Source organism: Rhamphochromis longiceps, linkage group LG16 (genome assembly GCF_057381845.1).
Source record: "Rhamphochromis longiceps isolate RC_006_pf linkage group LG16, R_longiceps_female_GT1.1, whole genome shotgun sequence".
Lineage (NCBI taxonomy): Eukaryota > Metazoa > Chordata > Actinopteri > Cichliformes > Cichlidae > Rhamphochromis > Rhamphochromis longiceps.
The window spans coordinates 33628753-33649429 of NC_140572.1; the positions used below are offsets into that span (position 1 = coordinate 33628753).

The following is a 20677-nucleotide window of genomic DNA, read 5'->3' on the forward strand; positions in this document are numbered from 1 at the left end:
AATCCTCGGTCATTACTTCCGTTGTAAATTTTCACATTCCCGCCATCATCGCGCAGCTCAGCGACGCGTCGTGTGCTGTTCTGCTGTCAACAGCACCGGAGAGCAGGTGAATGCCGGCAAAACAAACTTTCTGCCTGCTCAGCAGCTACAGAAGCGACACCGGACTTTTAGAAGTTTGAAGACAAGCTCTCGTCATCGATAGGTAAGTACCTGCTCGGTGTAATCGCAACGCGATACGCTTTCCATCACCAAATTACAGATTAGCAAATTAGCCAGTTAGCTAGCGTCCGTTAGCTTGTTAGCCGAGGTGCTAACGTCGGCCTCCTCCATCCCATTCAGGGGCTGCGGACGGGCATACGACATTATCCGCATCCAAAGGGGCTTTTTTTACTTTTGGCTAGCACCTTTTCTTGGAGTTGCCGGTTTGGACAGGTAATTCTGTGGGAGCATCGATGCCTTGAGCTGAGAGGGAACATCCCGTGTTGTTGTGCACGTACCAGTCGTTGGCTACCGCGACTCAGAGTGGCCGTTAGTTTGGCTAGTTTGATGGCAGATGCAAACATGGGCTTTTATTGAAGCTGCTAGCAAAGAAAATCACAAGGCACGAGCTGCCACACGCAGCCAAACAAGCTGTTTTATTTGTCAGAAATGCATTGCGAGCGTGCTGTCCGCTTTTCTGCTGCGAGATGCTGCGCTGACTCCTGTCAGCTTGTTTTGGATGGTTTGTACTTTCTTGTGACTTTGACAACGTGGGTTGCCTGCTCTCGTTATCTGAGCTCAGCCTCGGAAACTTTGAAGTTGCTTTCACCGAGACGACTACAGGTGATATTAGTGTTATTACAAAAAGAGGTGCTATGTTCATTTTAGTGGCTGCTTCTGTTCGTTAAGCTCATTATTTTCCTGCAGTATTTAACTAGAGTAATCAAATTCAGAACTACCTGACCATTGGTTTAAACTGCTCCTGCTGAACACATTCAGTTGTTATAAATATAATGTGCTCAGATTGTGTGACAGCGGATCCAATTTGTCTTTTTTAGGATTAGTTTGAGTCCCAGTCTCCCAAGTGCACCAACGGGATAGAAAGCCATGGCAACTGTAGTGCCCAAACTCTCCAGCGCTGGGGCTGTGAAGATCCGTTTCACCAGTCTGGACCTGGGCACCACCAGGTGGAAAGAAGGGACGTTTGAGATTTTGGAAAAGGACAATAAAGTTAACCTCTGCCTGAGATTCAACTGTGGAGGAGCTTCCAAAACGTTCCAGGTATTTTACTGTTTTTTTTGTGTTTTACTGTGTTTACTGTTGTTTATAAGACCCCAAAAAATGTCTTACTTTCACATTGGTCTTTATTATTGTCATTTTTTTGTTAATGTCCTAAGAGGTACTGATTTCGATTTTAGTGGTCCTTTTGATTATGATCTAGCAACCTTTTGCACTTCATCCAGATAGAGTATTGTTTTATCTGGGTCAGCTGGCTCAGAAGGTACTGTGGGTTGCCTGTTATTCTTGGGATTGTTGTGTCAATTCACATGTCAAAATAAGATTCCTTGGGGTGAGTCATGCCACCGCCTTATTTTGGTGTGTAAGAGTGAATGAGTTAGATGAGAGGAACGTTTTAAAAAAAAAAAAAAAAAAAAAAAAAAAAAAAATGTAAGAATGCACCAGACTTGCAAATTAAACAGCTGATTTAAAAACAGAGAAAAAGACACTGAACCCTCATAATCCTGCAAGAAACCACACACAAAAATATTAGGGGTGCAATGATACTCGTATCAATATTGAACCGTTCGATACAGTGCTTTCCGTTCGGTACGCATATGTATCGAACAATACAAAAATATTAGGGGTGCAACGATACTCGTATCGATATTGAACCGTTCGATACAGTGCTTTCGTTTCGGTACGCATATGTATCGAACAATACAAAATTTTTAATTTATTTTTATCAACTTTTCTTCTGACGATGCTGTCTGTGTTGAGAGCTCAGTGGATCTGCGTTCGACTACTCCGCCTAGGCTGCACTGTCAAGCGCAGATCCACTGAGCGCAGCACAAGCTAGCAAGACAGAAGCTAAGCTCGTTGCAACATGGCAAATTGAACCTCCCCCACCCTCATTCAGATCTGGCGTTTGGAACTATTTTGGTCTTCATGTGAAGTATGACCCTGAAGGTAAGCGCGTCATGGACAAAAGTAAAACAGTATGTCGGATGTGCCACGCAATGCTCAATTACATGGGTGGGAACTACTGCGTTAGCGCAGTTTGCTCATTAACGTGTTGATGCAGTCCAGCCCCACGCACGGGGCGATCCGCGGTAGCTCGTTAACGGAGATTTGTCATGTTAACGTCATTTCAGATTAACGCTGACAGCACTAGTGGGAACACAACGAATATGACTGCACATTTACTCCGACATCATCCTAGTGCAAAGACAAGTGGAGGCAGACAAAAACAACAAGCACGCATGTTACAAACTTTACCTGAGTCATTTAGACAGCTGTTAGCACATGATTCTCCTTATGGGGACCTGATATGTTTAATATGCTGCTGAGAGTATACCCCAGAAGAAGCGTATAGTATAGCTTTTATTTTGGAAAGAGCCATTTGTCTGTAATAAACTCTCTTTTCCAAAGATGAGTGATTTCTCGATCAGATAGGTTTATTTTTTTTATTACTTTGTTGTTTCAACAACATTAAATTTAAAAACTACTTCTGAGTTAAAATATATATTTATAATTTTAATAAATGATAAATTAAAAAAGCGCGCATATATATAGATAGATAGATAGATAGATATACAGTGGGGCAAAAAAGTATTTAGTCAGCCACCGATTGTGCAAGTTCCCCCACTTAAAATGATGACAGAGGTAAATAATTTGCACCAGAGGTACACTTCAACTGTGAGAGACAGAATGTGAAAAAAAAAAAATCCATGAATCCACATGGTAGGATTTGTAAAAAATTTATTCGTAAATTAGGGTGGAAAATAAGTATTTGGTCACCTCAAACAAGGAAAATCTCTGGCTCTCACAGACCTGTAACGTATTCTGTAAGAAGCTTTTCTGTCCCCCACTCGTTACCTGTATGAATGGCACCTGTTTGAACTCATCATCTGTATAAAAGACACCTGTCCACAGCTTCAAACAGTCAGACTCCAAACTCCGCCATGGCCAAGACCAAAGAGCTTTCGAAGGACACCAGGAAAAGTATTGTAGACCTGCACCAGACTGGGAAGAGTGAATCTACAATAGGCAAGCAGCTTGGTGTGAAAAAATCAACTTCGGGAGCAATCATCAGAAAATGGAAGACATACAAGACCACTGATAATCTCCCTCGATCTGGGGCTCCACGCGAGATCTCATCCCGTGGGGTCAAAATGATCATGAGAACGGTGAGCAAAGATCCCAGAACCACACGGGGGGACCTGGTGAATGACCTGCAGAGAGCTGGGACCAAAGTAACAAAGGTCACCATCAGTAACACACTACAACGGCAGGGAATCAAATCCCGCAGTGCCAGACGTGTTCCGCTGCTGAAGCCAGTTCATGTCCAGGCCCGTCTGAAGTTTGCCAGAGAGCACATGGATGATACAGCAGAGGATTGGGAGAATGTCATGTGGTCAGATGAAACCAAAGTAGAACTTTTTGGTATAAACTCAACTCGTCGTGTTTGGAGGAAGAAGAATACTGAGTTGCATCCCAAGAACACCATACCTACTGTGAAGCATGGGGGTGGAAACATCATGCTATGGGGCTGTTTTTCTGCCAAGGGGACAGGACGACTGATCCGTGTTAAGGACAGAATGAATGGGGCCATGTATCGTGAGATTTTGAGCCACAACCTCCTTCCATCAGTGAGAACTTTGAAGATGAAACGAGGCTGGGTCTTCCAACATGACAATGATCCAAAACACACCGCTCTGGCAACAAAGGAGTGGCTCCGTAAGAAGCATTTGAAAGTCCTGGAGTGGCCTAGCCAGTCTCCAGACCTCAACCCCATAGAAAATCTGTGGCGGGAGTTGAAAGTCCGTGTTGCTCGGCGACAGCCCCAAAACATCACTGCTCTCGAGAAGATCTGCATGGAGGAATGGGCCAAAATACCAGCTACTGTGTGTGCAAACCTGGTAAAGACCTATAGTAAACGTTTGACCTCTGTTATTGCCAACAAAGGTTATGTTACAAAGTATTGAGTTGTATTTTTGTTATTGACCAAATACTTATTTTCCACCCTGATTTACGAATAAATTCTTTACAAATCCTACCATGTGGATTCATGGATTTTTTTTTTTTCACATTCTGTCTCTCACAGTTGAAGTGTACCTCTGGTGCAAATTACTGACCTCTGTCATCATTTTAGGTGGGGAAACTTGCACAATCGGTGGCTGACTAAATACTTTTTTGCCCCACTGTATATAGATATAGATATATATAGATTTTTTTTTTTTTTTTTTTTTTTTGAGTTGCTTTCTTGGTTGAAAAGACTCCTACTAATGGATGGCTAAATGATGATATTTCTTTTTAAAGCATTACAGGAACAAACTTTTTAAATGGCACCCCATAAATCAGTCTTACATGTCTGATTCATGTCAGTACTAGAAGAATCTAAGCTGTCAGCTTTGAGGCATTATGCAATGAATGAGCAGTAGCTCTGCACTGAAGCCATGAATGAACTGGATTAGAAACATAATCTCACCCATGGCACATACCAGGGTTTGTTCAGCCCTCGGGTCAAGTGTTTTTAATGCATGCCTGTACTTCTTTTAGATGATCCCATATTCCAGAACTAAAATATTTCAGACTGACTGATGTGATTGGGTCTAAAAAGAATAATTAATATTACCCTTCCTCTTATTTTGAAAGTTCAGTTGCTGCTAAAACAGCTAGCTTCCTGTCCTCTTTTTCCCTACTAGTAAACCTCTTGTTTTTGCAGTTCAACTTAACCACTCCTATCTTAGTCCTTATTCTGCTCTGCTGATCTGCTGTGACCTGGTGGGTCACTCTGACCCAAACCTGCATCAGGAGATAAACTGGTTCATGGCTAGTAGGCCATGCAGGACAAGGACCACAGCATCTGCTGCTGTTTAACTCTCCCCTACTAGGAGTAACCTTGGATGCTCTTTTTTTTTCTTTTTCTTTTTCTTTTCTTTTCTTTTCTTTTTTTTTTTTTTTTTTTTTTTTAAAGATTAGCCGTTTCTGTAATATTTCAGGCCTGCTTATGGAACAAAATGCCTGGGTTTAAATTGGAAGTTATTGAAGGTGGTCTCTGCCTATGCAAACCACATATTTATTCAAATACTCAGGTGTCAAAACCCATCTTTATGGGCGCAGGGGAGGTTGTCAAATGTTGTTTTGATGGGGAAAGCGTTAAGACAGAGAGGCTGGAGTTTGTCTAAGAGATCAGAAACTCTAACCCATTCACACGAAGTTTGTTATTACTTTCTTTAATAAAGTGTGTGTGCCTTCTCTCGATCCCCTCCTACCAACACAATATAACTGAAGTTTGTAGGAAAGTCTGGAAAACTTGGAGGCGCTAACACTGTAATGAATCTGTCTTGCTCCATTGCTAGGAAAGTCAAAAAAATTGAACCCCCACGACTGTTATAATTTCCAAACAGACATATAAGAGCTTTTCTGTAATAGTCTGGAGCAAGAGAAGTAAAACAAAAAAAACTTTGTCATCACAGTCAAGTGTTCTGAGTCTCTTGTTACGAAGAACCTCACTCCTCAGATAGCATGATATAAGACCTATTGAAGAAAGTAATAGCTGATAGAGTGAGGTTTGTCATATAGAACTAGTTTGTTCAAAGGTATACTTTATCAACAAGTATGATGTGAGGAGAAAGATGATGACGATGATAATGTATATATTACTATTGTATGTAATAGTAATAATCATGAATCCGAATATTTGCTGTTCTTTGCTCTCAGCTGAACCAGAACGTGAAAAATATTAGCCAGAGTGCCAACCGCATCGTCCTGACTCTGAAGGATAACAGTGTCATCACGCTGGACAAGATGCCTCCACCTTTGGTTCAGAAGACTAAAGAATACCTTGAAAAGCTGAAGCAAGGAAAGCCAGGTAATGACACCCCTGCACATTAAAAAACAACAACAAAACAAACAAAACAAAACTGAAAGATTTTTATTTTTTATTTTTTTGGGAATTAATCCTTGTATGCTCTTCCTGCAGAGAATGGTCACTTTTTCTCTGCAGCTTCATGTTAATATATTAATATTTCTTAAGTTGATGCAGAGTTTCAAGTAGGGATGTGCTCGTCTGGCTGACCAGTCGACTAGTTGTTGCTATTGTCACTAGTTGATAACAGATGTACTAGTCATTTAATCTATTTGGTTTACATTTAATTGATACCCAATGTTAGTAACAGGGTTTGTACAGGTGCTTGAAATCCTTATCCTTATAAATGCTTGAATTTTATTTTGTCTTTTCAAGGTTTGAAAGGTACTTGAATTTCAGATGTTGTGCTTAAAAGTGCTTCAAATTGTAAATGTATTTCATTCACCACAAATAACTATCTGATTGAATAGTTTTCTTATCAGATAGAGAAATAAAATTAGTTGCTAAGTGTAAAAACAAAATTTCTCCACCTGGGCTGCCTTGCACCTCTGCATGTCATCAGTTTGCTTGAAGAACAGGATTCATTTGTATCCTATTAAATAAACAAAACATCTGTAGCTGTCATGAAAACTTATGCAACAGGTTGTTACGAAGTAAGGTGTGTGTTAGTCTGCTTTTAAATCTATGATCTGAATGCTTTATGCATCATGGCAATGCAGCAGTGTTATTTTTATTTTTTTTTATTATTATTATTTTTTATTATTTTCAGTTCAAGCACATAGATTAACTTGAAGTGATGCTGACTCTACAGTGTAACGGGATCATTTTTATGCTTTTTTTTTTTTTTTTTTTTTTTTTTTTTCCCCCTGAACTTTTTGTTTATGCTGCAGTTTTAAAATCATCCCTCGGAAGTGCCAACTTCAGTGTGCTCGGGAACAGATCTGTGAAAAATGAGGCTAACCCGTCCGGGGAGAGACAGGTGATCAAGAATGCAATAACAATCTTAACTTAAACACATGTACGTTTGTCCACATGTGTTTAACTTAATTCCTCCTGGTGTGTTCAGACGACACTGAGGCGGCAGAGCGCAGAAGGCCGGGAGGACACGACACCGAGAAAACCTCTCGGCAGCCCGAGCAGAGCGGCTTCCACTCCCACTCGCACAGGACTGTCTGAAAACAGGCAGGCTGGGAATTTTTAGACTGTATTACACAGAATAAATTAAATTAATTTATGAATGTTTAATCCTGCCCCATTTGGCATGTGAATTATTCGATGTTTCTGTTTCTCAGGAGCGAGAAGAGAAAGCGACTCCTCACTCCTGATAACGACCTCAGTGAGGATTACCCAAAGGAAAACGACTCCTCGAGGTATAATCAGCACTGAATTGCAGTGCTGTTGGTGACTCATAGGATGACCTTATCTCTGCAGCCTTTTGTCTGAACCACTGCCTGTTTGTTTTTTGCAAATCTTGTGGCGAGATAATTAAAACTGTAACTGGTAATCAGTAGGTCGCTACTTTCATCGGCAAAATACGAACCTTGATTGATAGACTTTATTTTACTGAATTTGAGTAACATTTTTCAGCAACAACAAGGCGACTTCTGACCCCTCCTCCAGGAAGTTTCTTCTGAGCTGCAAAGAAAAGCTGAAGCAGTCAGAGGAGAACAGGAGCTCAGGTAAACCCAGCAGCACCACCTTTTTGTAATCTAGTTGCACAGCATTCTCTATGCAAATTTTTCCCAGACACTGATACACTCATGTGCCTCCTTAACTGTAGCTCCTCTTGGGTCAACTCCCCTTCAGCCATCATCTTTCTACGGCAGCCGATCTGTGACTAAAGACTACAGCCAGAGCCACTCTTTTCTGGACAGGTGAGTTGCTTCATGGCTCAATTAAAATGCAAAGCAGCAGCAGTTTGAACCTAGGATCAAGAATTTAAAAACAGTACTATTTGATACTTATTTAAAGGGAACCTTTTGATTGTTCTTCGAAGATGACTTCTACAGTACCCGCCCTCCATGCTAGCTTTGGCTTTCTGTGATTCTTCTATTTATAGATTATCTCCCACTTTGCTGATACCTGGTAGCTAGTAGCCATCATGTGTTTTGTTTCAAGGTTACAAACAGCTTCTAACTGCATTATCGCCACTATGTGATAGTGCATTATATCCTACCAGGCAAGGGAAAGTGAATATTTTGACATAAAATATAGTCACATAAACTATGATTTTTTTTTTTTAAAGATCTTAACTGTCTGTATTTTAGTTAATAATTTTTAGATAATTTCAAGATCATTAGAATACTTGTGAGTTGTGTTCCTGTAATTAGAAAGAAATCTAAACCTAGAATTAAAAGTACGTCTCCCAATTTGTCTTGATTGACTTAGATATATATTTATGAAGATCCGAAATGAAATCTTAGATAAGAAAAAATCAGGTCTAAAGATTCTGTCCCAGATCTAATTTCAAAAGTGAATTACTTTCACAAGGTTGAGCCAAGCTTTCCCACCTGCCTGCAGACTTTTCCAAGCTTCCTGCTAGACTGATGGTGGGTGCTTAGAGTGCTGGCTTCAAACCTGGGTAGGTTTTGATTAGTTAAAATCAGATGAAAGGAACCAGTCATCTCCTTGGCCCAGGTGATAACAGGGGAGAACATTTCTATTCATCCAGTGATTGATTTTTAAATCTCCTCAGGCCATCCAGTACTGCACAGACCCCCACAGCCAAAAGGAGCCTCATGCTACCGAACCACTCCACTCCCTTTAAGAAGGTACGACCCTCCTTGGACTACGGTGGCTGGAACAAGCAGAGGCCCTCTACCCTGGCACAGCCTCAGGCTCCACTGCAAGGGTACAGATAAGCCAGCTCCACTTGATATGAAATTAATTTGATCCATGACACCAAATAACAAGGGAAAAATCAAAACAACAAGCAGTTTTTGAAACTTCTGTTATTCATTTAAGATTTTCCAACCTGGGCAACACCTGCTACATGAATGCCATCCTGCAGTCCCTCTTCAGTCTCCCCTCCTTCTCTAATGACATGCTGAGGCAGAGCATCCCATGGAAGAAGTTGCCCATCAATGCCTTGCTCAGGTACTGTATTATATTATTATAGGTTGATAGTAACTGTTGTTTGTTAACAATACTCTGGATTGTTGTCATTTTTAACATAGGTGTTAAATGACACAGGAAGCAGTTTAAATGAACTTTGTTATGATCAGTGTCCTGTCTTCACTCTGTGCAGGCGATTTGCTCACCTCATGGTGAAGAAGGATGTGGCCTGTCCAGAGACGAAGAAAGACCTTTTGAGGAAAGTAAAGAGTGCCATCTCCTCCACAGCGGAGCGTTTCTCTGGAAACATGCAGAATGTAAGTTTCCCACTTAAACTCATGTATATGACCAGGTATGCTTTTCAGTTGAGATTGTGTGCCCACATATGAAAAGGGACAGCAAAACAAATCTTTAAATTGCACCTTTGAAAATTTAAGAATAATAGTGTAGAGAATAACTTTTAGTAGAAGGTTTATGTTTAAAGAGCACAGTTTAGAAATTAAACAGGTAATATAGGTTTGCTTTTCCCAGTGTTTTCTCTAACTTCTTCCTCTTCCTCTAGTCCCAAATTACAGTAAGACTGTTTATTATTAATGTTGAGCTCATTTTGGGCTCAGAATACCTGCTGAAGGACAGTCTGCAATTCTAATTATTATCTAATTAGTAATAATTATCTAATTATTACTCTGTGTGTTTGGACTGAAGATATAATGTATTTGCTCAAAAATTTCTCTGGTGCCACAGCTAAAAATTGAACACAGACTACAATACCAAAAAAAAGGTGTGCATATACAGTAGTGTGTAGCACAGTAAAATACAATACGACACAACAAGTGTCCAGCGAGGTAAAATTATGTGAAAGAGGCTAAAAACAAAAAGGAAAGTGTTTTAAAAGTGATAAATAAGTAAAAATCTAACACAGTAGAACATGTAGAAACATGTGATACAGTACAGAGCTCAGCAATTCAATGATAATGTAATTAAATAAAAGCTGACTATAATGCAATCAAGTGACTTTAGAAAGTGTCTCAATTTCAAAGCGAAAGTAAAGCAAATATGAGATGGCACGCTGGTTCAAATTATGACTTTTGGCTTTCAAAGGAGGATCCCCCCCCCCCCCCCCCCCTTCCCATCCATTTCTGTTTGAGGCTGCCTGCTCATAGTTTTGTGATAGATGTGCATCATCACAACTCTGTTGTTTTTTTGTTTATAACATTCAATATTTAGTATTTACTGTTATTTACACTTATCTAGGTTGTTGCTTTGATCTCTGTATTGTGGTGTTCTCTTGTTGTTTGTTTCATTTTCTTCTTCTTTTAATAGCTGTTCTAACAAATTTTCTCAGTGTCTCTTACTGCCCCCCCTCCCCTCTGTTTTTCTGTCTTTCTCTCTCCCTTTCTTTCTTTTTGTCTAATAATAATATAGATCAATCAAGTGGACCAACATGGCATTGCCATACTTTCTCCACTTAAAAAAAAATAAATCCGTTGAGCATCTTTCTTCAGACAACAATTCTGATTGCTAAAGTACCGACCAGGAGAGGCAAAAAACCCCCCCCAAACTAAAACACACAAAAGTTAAATCTTTCAGGCTTATGGTTTAAAGTGGCTGTGAATAAAATCCTGTTTTAAACCCCTACATGTTTCTTGTTTTTCAGGATGCTCATGAATTCTTGAGTCAGTGCTTGGACCAGCTGAAGGACGACGTGGAGAAGATGAATAAGAGCTTAACGAACGAGGCCGCCTCCTCCTCCTCATCTTCTGTAGTGGGTGAGAATGGTCTGGAGGGAACGTCATCGGCAGTCAAAGCAGAGCCTGGTGATGAGGCAGACACCTCGCGGATCTACACCTGCCCCGTGGCGGTCAACATGGAGTTTGAGGTGCAGCACACCATCACGTGCAAAGGGTGAGGCTGGTCTCCTGCCTATCATTCAAAACTCTCGATGAAGGTGAAAGGTGTTTGATTCCCTCTTTGTTGTGTTGCAGCTGTGGCGAGGTGGTGAACAAGCGAGAACAATTCAATGACTTGTCCATCGACTTGCCGCGAAGAAAGAAGACACTGCCGCTTCGCTCCATCCAGGACTCCCTGGATCTGTTTTTTAGGGTGAGTCACTGGTCCCGTCATCCTGATGCCCCCCATGTTGGATCAAAAATGACCAACAGGGTCAGAGGAGTGCACTTATTAGCTTAGTATGCGCAATGAGGCTCAAGCAGGAAAAAACACTGTAGCATTTTAGTTTGCAGTTTACAAACTGAGAGAGCCTTTGTGAGGAGACACAAAAAATAGAATTTCTTTCGAGACAAGCATCGGCTGGATGTAATTTCATATATAATTAGTTACTTTTTCTTTTTACAGATGGAGGAAATTGAGTATTCGTGTGAAAAGTGCAACGGGAAATCAGCGACTGTTACGCATAAATTCAGTAAACTACCCAGGTATCTACAGTCTGTTTAAACACACACAGTAAAGACACGCAATAAACACTAAAGATACAGAGATACAGCACATATGGAAAACATTGAAAGCATAACCAGCTTATGGAATAAAAAGAATTTAAGTGCCTAAAAACCTTTGTCTTCACAGAGTGCTTATCCTACACCTGAAACGGTACAGCTTTAACGCTCAGCTGTCTCTAAACAGCAAGCTGGGTCAGCAGGTCTTGATCCCACGATACCTGACCCTGCTCCCCCACTGCACCGAATCTACAAGACCCCCCATCAGCCTTGGCTGGAGCCCTCAAGCTGCCTTGTAAGATGGGAGAAAACATTTTAATATGCATACAAATTTAATTCTGTGTAAATACATTAGATGGCTGGAGTGATTTCAGTTTTAAAAGGCCAATTGGCAATGTTTTGACATCTCCTGCAGCCATGATTTTTCATGTTGGTTTAATACCCCAGAGAGGACTACATGTAATAAAGTCAGCATTTAGTTTGCAATTTAAAGGAAAAACATGCAAATATTGCTCCTTTAAGTAAAACTTAACAATCAGCCTAGAAGTAGAGCTCCAATAGCAGCAAGAGTTTTATTTGCCTTTGTTTTTCTCAAAGGTCCAGAACACTTAAAACGTCACAGTTGGTCAACTCGTCCACAGCGCCTCTTCGGTAAGTTCTGCAACACTTGCAGAGGAAAAATGACTTTTGTGCTTTAACAACCTCTTTAAACAATGTGTTATCTGACTGAAGGGTTTTCTGTTTGGGCTTATGAATTTATTTGCTGAACATGTGACTTTGTGTAGTAGGATCGTAGGGAAAACTTCCAACTCCAACTGTACCTCCATCCTTGTGGACTCTGACTGCGAAGAGGGGCCTAACAGGAAGGTGAGCGCGAGCCGCAAGCGACGCCTGAGTATCTGTCTGCCTGACGACGATGATCGCGCTGAAGAGGTGAGCATCTGCTTTTACACTTTAACAAACAGAATCCAGCCTCCTCTGGCGTCTTCTGTTGTGACACAGTTTAATGTGTTTTCAGAGGGGGGCAGCAATCGATTCAACAGACTTCAGTGGCATCAATGATGATGAAATGCTGGCGGCTGTGCTGGAGATTAGTCGCCAAGAGGCCGGGCTCTCTGCACCTCCTCCTCTGGATGATGAGCCGACAAGCAGCCCGGACACCGGGTTTGGGGACACAGATGCACATGACTTGGCCTATCACGCAGATCTGCTAGAAGCAGATAGCAAACAGCCCGCAGGTACTCTAACGGGATATTTAAGCAGAGACAGTATGAGTTTCAAATCTATTGCAAGATTTCTTAACAGCAAAGATGATGGTAGATGTACAGCTTTCAGGGGAAACAAAGTTTTTATTTTAGGAAAACATTTGCAAATTTTAAGAGTGGTTAGATTGGAGTTTTGGTACTTAAATGCAGATGTGTTTATTTATTTATTTTTGTTTGTTTGTTTTGTTCTGCTGACCACTAAAGTTACAATTAATTAAGATCATGCTGCATATAAATGGCCAGAGGTATTTCGGGAAGGCTGCCAAGTGATCAGACTCACTTCTTGGAGTACTTAAACTTGCAATAGACTTTTTTGTTTTTTTTGTTTTTTAATACGGGATCTGCATCAGGTTTTTATTATATGTGACATTTCTAAGAAAGGCTCATTCATGTTTCGTTCCATATTCTCTTGAAAGTACATGCTGCTTAAATTGATTGTGGGTTTCTACATTCACATAAACCCTGGGTTACCAACAAATCCAACAAAAAAACCCAACTTCACGTATCAGGTTTGCTGACTCGAGTATTTGCTGAACTCTTGTAGATGTGCTGGACTCCTTGGACCTGACCATGGATGAAAACAAGGAGAACCAAACTCCAGAGAGTGGTCAGCAGCAGGGGGAGCTGGACTGGGTCCAACAGTACAATCTGGATCAGGAGAGAGAAGAACAGGAGCTGCAGCAGGCTTTGGCACAGAGCCTCCAGGAGCATGTAAGACCAGAGAGAGACTGTGTAGCATTTAACACATCTGCAGCTCAATTGTTTTCATATTTCAACACAGTGGAGACACTTTGATGCACCTAAATGGAAAAAGTGCTTACTTTCAGCTGCTGAAGAGAGAATGGTTGGAGCCCATCAGAAGGGATGCTACATTTACATCCCTCTGACCCAAATGGACCTTTGTATAATCCAATGTAACACCTGAGTTTGGTGCACCAGTTCTACCAGTGTTAGATGCTCACAACAATTTTTTTTCTAGCTTCCAGTAATGGTGACCTTCCATTTGCTGTTCGATTACAGTAGATCTCTCATTATCCTTAAATATCATTGACTACTCTGAAGTCTTTCACCAACTAACAGACCTGATGCAGGAAAATAAAACTTATGACATCATCTCTACAGGAAGCTCAGGAGATGAGAGAGGACGATGATTTGAAGAGAGCCACTGAGCTCAGCTTGCAAGGTAAGAAATACAATTTACTCCCAGGAATCGTCAGCACACGCTTATTTGACCAACTGTGTTCAGCTGATTTTTGTATTGTGATGGTTGCTGTTGATCCCGCTCAGCTGGCAGCAGTGTGGCGATGTAAATAAGACTGAACGCAGCCACTAAACAAAGAAATTTGACTGGATATTTGCAGATCTGTTTAGTCAGCACAAACAAATGTTTAAAGTGTTCTTTAATCAGACTCTGAGCAATGTGAAAATACTGCACCGGCGTCATCATCTCCTCCTCATTCAACAGAGTTTAACAACTCCCTGCCCGATCTGCTCTGCTCGGATGATGACTCTGGCAACGAGGATGTGCTGGACATGGAGTACACTGAAGCAGAAGCCGAGAACCTGAAGAGAAACGCAGAGGTATATCCAGCTGGCACACAGTGTAAAATGCTGCAGAGCACAAAAAACAGCAAATAGTTTATTCACCTTAAATACAACGGATGTATAATCACTATGCAAAAATAAAAACAGTGTTTTACAAATGTAAACCTTAATAAAGGGTCAGTTTACACACCACAGATAAAGTCTTAGATAATCTGCAGGACACTGAGTTGATTATGAATCAGAACATGGTGAAATACACGCACTGATTAAGAAACTGCAGAATAAGTTAAATAAAGCAGCAGACTGATGATAACTTATTGGTTGTGGCCTGCATTAACCTGCCTATGTATCCTGTAATCCACAGAGTGGGGAGTTGGCCAACTCGTTCAGACTCATCAGTGTGGTCAGTCACATTGGGAGCAGCTCCTCCTCTGGTGAGCACTTGTGTTTGTTTGTGCCTCCGAGTTTAGGTCCTCATGTGTTTTGACAGTGACAAATTATTCAGGAACAATGAAGATGAGTCAAAACTGTGTATGAACACTTTAAGGAACTGCTTTGATGTTTATGCTGCTTTATTTATATCCCTTATTATCTCAAATGTCAATGAAGAAATTGGCAGCCAGAAATAAAGTTTATTTATATTAAGAATCCTTAAATTATCAGGGAAAACACTGCTGGATGAAACTGTGTGGTCTTTACTTGGTGTGGGTTTGTGGGTCTCTTGCCTTTAGTTTTGTCTTCAGCAGTAAATTTTGTGAGAGCCTCAAATAATGGTCAGCACCTTTCAGCAAAAACATGATCTAGCCTGTCCTGATCTGATATTAGATGATGAATATTAGCTGACCAGGTAAAACAGAATTGAAATCTAAGACATTAGCTAACTTAATGGTTGTAGGTTTTAGGAGGAGCCACTGATAATGTGGCTATAAAAATGTTTTTTGTTTTTTAATCTTTCAGGCCACCAACACAGTGGAATTTAAAAAAAAAAGAAAAAAAGAAAAAGTATCATTGTCCAAACACTTATTTACCTGACTGTATACTAAAGCTAGAACCATAAAGTTAGCTCATGTGTCAGGCAGAGGTTATATTTGTCCAATAACTTTGGATAAATGCTGGTGACATCATCCTTGTCTATACGTGGATGGCGTGGGTGTGCCCTCTGTGTCTGTCGCTGTCGTGACTATAGACTTCAAGAACCAAATGCTTGCTCTGTGAACAAATATTGATAGATTGTTCCCCATCTTTATCTTCCCTGTAGGCCATTACATCAGTGACGTGTACGACATGAAGAAACATTCGTGGCTGACCTACAATGACCTGGACGTGTCTCGCACGCAGGAAGCAGCTGTCCAGCGAGACCGTGACCGTAGCGGATACATCTTCTTCTACATGCACAAGTGAGTGTGCAAGTCCTCCTGTCAGCTGGTTATAGATGTCACTGTAATGATGTGAGATGCCCTGCTAATAACACGCTGCTACCTTGTGATCTCTCAGGGATGTGTTCGAGCAGCTATCTGAGATGGAGAGATCTGGAGCCGGAAGCACCTCAGAGGCAGGAAGGAATGTCCTGCAGCCCCTCTGAGCGCAACATCTTTGGACGCCCACCCACACTCAACCACAGCTGATCCTGTTAGATAAAGCTGCCCTGTGAATCCTCCTATACTACTGATTGCCGTCCCTTTTAGGTAGCCTTCAGGCATTTCCTTTTTCCTCTACAGATCACTAAAGGCCAGGATAAAAATAACACCTGATGATGCCGACACAGGGGCTGACCTGTCAAGACTCTTTCAGATACCAGAAATGCAGTTAAAATGTTCCGTGGATCAATTTTTGCCTCCGTGTTTTTGGGGCTGGAGTCTTTCTTTGCTATCATTTTATCAACGGTTTTGTAAGGTTTAATTTTGTTGTTTCTTTCTTAAAGACTTTTCTTCAGACTTTTACTTCAAACTATCAAACACTGGGCGCTCCTGGTGCTTTGTAGATTGTATGTTTGCAGACCCCTTTATTTCCCATATAAGCAAAATAAAGATATATTCTATGTTGGAGTATAAGCTATTATAGAATTTAGAGGGTTGTTGTATTTAGCGGGTACATTTGGTGCAATATTTGTTACTGGCACAAACTGGTCCATTCAAAACAGCTTTCTGTCCCACAGTGTGGATGTCTTCCCAGTTGCTTTTTGTACTTCATGTGCAACCTGATATTTTTTTGTGTGATTATTTCCATATTTTAGAGGTGTGAAAGAACGTGCATTCATTAATATTTAACTGAGCTTTTCTCAGTTGATCACACTTTGTTGTTTGTTTGGGGTTTTGACCTTGTGCCTCCCAAGAAAAGTTTTATAAATATGTGCATACAAGCTTTACTTTGGAAAGTCGCACAACCTTGTTGTTTTTGAATGTTTGTCAAATCTGAAACAGTGTGCAAGTCAGAGTTTCTTCTATAAAGCCAACAGATTTTTATATTTATTGCATATAGAAGGGGGTTGGTTTCTCTTAATTAGCCCAAAATATGAGCCAAGGCAAATGGAAGTCATTACTACTTTATAACCAGAGAAGATACAGTACCTGTTGCATAATATCTTTTATTTCAACACCTTTAGAACAAGTGTTAAGCATTTAAAGTGCCCCTGTTATGCTCATTTACATGGTTAAAGTGTAACTGTGGGATTAAACGCCTTATTGTTCAGGGAAGGAACCCGTTATCTGCTCCGTTTTAGTGCCTGTCCCTTCAAGGCACCTGTCTTCTGCTCTGATTGGTCAGTTGATAACATTAATATTCTCAGACTGACTGTTAAAGCTGTAGCCATGTTTGGAAGACGTTTTTACCTGTAAATACAGTCGGAATCACCTGTTGATTCTTTATTTCAAAATGTGCCAAACTCACTGCTACTAGGGCAGTACATCGTGATGTAGATTCGTTATGGACTACAAACAATGCCTTTTAGCAGCTCTGTGTTTTTGTTTTAAAGCAGTTTCACCCTACAAGTATTTATTCAATGATGGAATAAATAAACAGTAGTGAGTGTTGGAGATGCTGGATATTTTCACTTCTGTTTGTCTTCTGGTCTATAACTGTAGGGAGATTTTATTTTATTTTTTAATTTTAAAAAGCATAAAAGGGGCACTTTATGAACCAGTTCCTGTCAGGCATGAAATATGTGGAATATTCTGTTTATTACTGGGCACCGACTGTGTAACTTTTATTCTGTGAAAGGAAAAAAAAAAAAAAAAGCTCACTCGTACACATGCTATTATAGACTTAATCTGTACAGCAGATTATTCCCTCAAATTAGCACAACATGGCATTAATTTCAAAAATTAAATCACTGCAGACCAAATTTGACACAACTTCTGTCTTTATATTTGGGGATTTTAGGAAGTGTGCACTGATTAGCCGACTTCCTGTTGCACCACGCTGTGTTAATTCTCCAGGTGTTTTAATGTCTGCATTGATTGACGTTTCTTAAATGCCTCTCCTGAACATGCTGTCCTACACGCAGTGTAAAGAGCATAACATGTATTAGTGAAGTGAGAATGAACAGCTTTTTCTACCCTTCATACACAACCGACTCTTCCTAAAGCAGATTTTAATAAAATATTCCAATGAAAGAACAGACGTTTTTTGGTGTTTGAAACTCTTCAGCAGAGCTCACATCAAGTGTTTTTTCAGGAGGTCAGACTGTTTAGTGACAAGTCATTTTATAATACAGACTGTAGTGGGTGTCTTCAAATAAATATAAGAACCACAACAGTATAGAAGCAGTTTCCACCATCACATAGTGCAATATTTAATCTCAGGCCTGCAGGCAGCAGTCAGGGTCACCTGTCCTGACTGCACCTCTTCATCAGGGGGTCTAGGTGTCGGCCTGTGAGTCTGCTGTACTCGCTCAGGATGTAGTTTTCTCTCTGCTGCATCTGCAAACATGTTACACCTTTAATCAACATCGAACATCCAGACATCACACAGTTTGAAGTTCATAAATTTGGTATTAAAAAAAAAAAGAAAAAAAGACTCAGCTCATATAGATCTACCTATGGATGACAGATTAAAGGAAAAAACAGTCTTTGTAGATGTGATGATGGAGGCATCTTCTAAGGACTTCTAATGGGTTGTGATCTTGTGACTTGAGCACAAAGTGTATTTCCATTTGAGCTATAGTCTGAGTGGAGGAATGAATTTGGACACAAAGCCACTGTCTCCTTACAAACCTCAGTCCATTCTTCCTCTGTCTCGTGCCTGTAGCCCAGCAGGTGGCAGATCCCGTGCGCAGTGACAACCTGAAACAGGAACAATGAAACAGTTAATCACAGAAAATGGTACTGCTGTGCTTCATTTGGAAGCATTGACGGATTACACGCATGAGGGACAGGATAACTTAAGTTACTGTTTCATACAGTCAGCGCTCCATGCAGATCCAGGGATTCCTCCTGACACTGCTTCATCACAAACTCCACCCCAAGGAAGATATCTCCAAGGTTCAGCTCGTCTCTGTGAAGGGGGCAGGGCAACTTCCCGGGCCTCAGGTCCTTAAATAAACCCCCACAAAACACACAGATATTTGAGTGGAGAAGTTACCCCAACCCTGCAGACTGTGTTCATGTCTTTCCCACAAGATAGCACAGTAGGTCAACTTAACCTCAATTTTAACTAGTTAAGTCTTGAGTAACGCTGCACCCTAGTGGTGAAAGTTAGTTAAATTCTGTAGAGGGTAAATAAAAAGAGGCCCTTTAAGGAAGCTTTCCAAACTGAGTGAAGTGATCAGAGAGATGTACTACTATGCTGAGCCTAGAGTCAAAGTTTTTAGTGCCATGAAGGTTGCTCTCTTTTATTTTATTTTATTTTTTACCTGGCTATATCACCATGGTAATATATGCCAAACAGGTAACCTGGTGCAGACCAGTAAGGTTCACAGTTTTGGTTTAAAATAGATGGAAAGCCACCAATTTCCGTCCCTGAGTGAATATTAAATAACATTAATATTAAAGGAGCTACTAAATACAAATAGATGCCCAAACAGTAAAATAATGTGCATACACTATCTCTCTTTCAAAACTCTTATTCACCTCATGCCGCTTTCCATAGAAGATAATATGGATGATTAGAAAAGGACACTATTAGCCATGATGCAAGCATTGGGCAACAGTTTTGACTGAAAGCCTTTTACACAGCATACGTGTAAGATCTGTAGAAATATTTTGAGCTTAAAAAATACTCTTCAGACTCATCTATGCCTAATGTAGCCATTCACACCAAAGGCATAATTTTACTGTACCAATGCCATTTTTTTCGGCCAAGCTTTACACAGTGGAAAACTGATACTGACACATGGCTGACAGTTACAATGAAATCAAATCAGCCTTCAGCTTTCTAATTGGGGTTGTTTTATTTCCCTTTCAGGATGTGGAGGGCCAGATTAAGATGGTTCACAGCTGCCTGTGACCCCCTGACTGTAGTTTGCCCTACAGCTCTTGATAAGTCCATTCAAAGGCTCTGCTTGCCCATGCTGTTAGATGGTGACGTTGATGAGTCACAGAAGAAGCAGCTGGACGACAAAGGAGGCTTTTTCTGAAGCTCCATTTGGCCTTTGAAACTTTATGAATCTTTTATTGCACACAAAGCAGTGTAATAAATCAAAAACAGAAGAAGACGTCCAGAACACACTCCCACCACCACCAGATCTCCACTAACAGAAGTGTGTTCATTCAAAACGTTTAGCTGCCATGTTTACCTCGTAGAATGGGAAAGACAGGACATCCGTGGGTGTGTTCTTCTTCCTGTAGATGTGATTGATCTGCTGCATCTTCTGGTTGTCCACGCAGATGATACCCAGGTCGAACTTCTGGATGCCCAGTATGTGTCTCAGCGTGACCACGTCCCTGCGCAGCCTGGCGCGCCGAAGAGGCACCACCTTCTGGAGGTTCCTCAAAACTACTCCCATTTTAAACAGCCGACACGAGAAGAGAACACAGCTACGGAAAGATCTCGGTACATAGGTGAAGGTTACCCACTAACCTATCTCCTACCTGGCAGCACTTTATTGTCGGTTGGTGAGCTTCGCCGTTAGCCACAAGCAAACTGTAGTCTCCGAGGTGACACGAATGCAGTCCCCGGGAAGTAGATAGTGTAGTTCTTTTCTGGTTTATACAGCTCTGATAACCTAATTTACATTCATGAAATATATTCTTTCTTTTAATAGATATGGTCGCTTATCTGTTAACAACCGCCTCATTGGCCATAGCGGAACGAATGGTTTAGCATTACTAGCAGAAGGAGGACTGATAAGTTTG

The 20677-nt window shown here is 40.8% G+C and overlaps 2 protein-coding genes across 3 annotated transcripts; one reads left to right on the forward strand and one right to left on the reverse strand.

Moving 5' to 3' along the window:
• The first annotated feature begins 49 nt into the window (after positions 1 to 49).
• On the forward strand, positions 50 to 17718 carry usp37 (ubiquitin specific peptidase 37). 2 transcript variants are annotated; one of them, XM_085385357.1, is made up of 24 exons: positions 50 to 202; positions 1038 to 1260; positions 5923 to 6073; positions 6961 to 7049; positions 7137 to 7252; positions 7363 to 7440; positions 7658 to 7749; positions 7851 to 7944; positions 8766 to 8921; positions 9035 to 9166; positions 9318 to 9441; positions 10782 to 11029; positions 11110 to 11227; positions 11480 to 11559; positions 11708 to 11872; positions 12175 to 12228; positions 12366 to 12510; positions 12596 to 12815; positions 13387 to 13553; positions 13965 to 14025; positions 14308 to 14423; positions 14752 to 14821; positions 15646 to 15784; positions 15882 to 17718. In XM_085385357.1, the coding sequence occupies exons 2-24, from the start codon at positions 1087 to 1089 to the stop codon at positions 15967 to 15969; spliced, it is 2877 nt and encodes a 958-aa protein (XP_085241483.1). In that variant the 5' UTR covers positions 50 to 202; positions 1038 to 1086; the 3' UTR covers positions 15970 to 17718. The 2 variants fall into 2 exon arrangements, with proteins under 2 accessions (XP_085241483.1, XP_085241482.1); XM_085385356.1 differs by having other exon boundaries at positions 51 to 202; positions 12363 to 12510.
• Positions 17719 to 18145: 427 nt separating this feature from the next.
• Positions 18146 to 20645, reverse strand: ybey (ybeY metalloendoribonuclease). The gene is made up of 4 exons (XM_085385360.1): positions 20119 to 20645; positions 18785 to 18916; positions 18599 to 18667; positions 18146 to 18304 (listed from the first exon to the last, which is right to left on the reverse strand). Exons 1-4 carry the CDS (start codon positions 20326 to 20328, stop codon positions 18209 to 18211), a joined length of 507 nt encoding a protein of 168 aa, XP_085241486.1. The 5' UTR covers positions 20329 to 20645; the 3' UTR covers positions 18146 to 18208.
• Between the last annotated feature and the right edge of the window lie 32 nt (positions 20646 to 20677).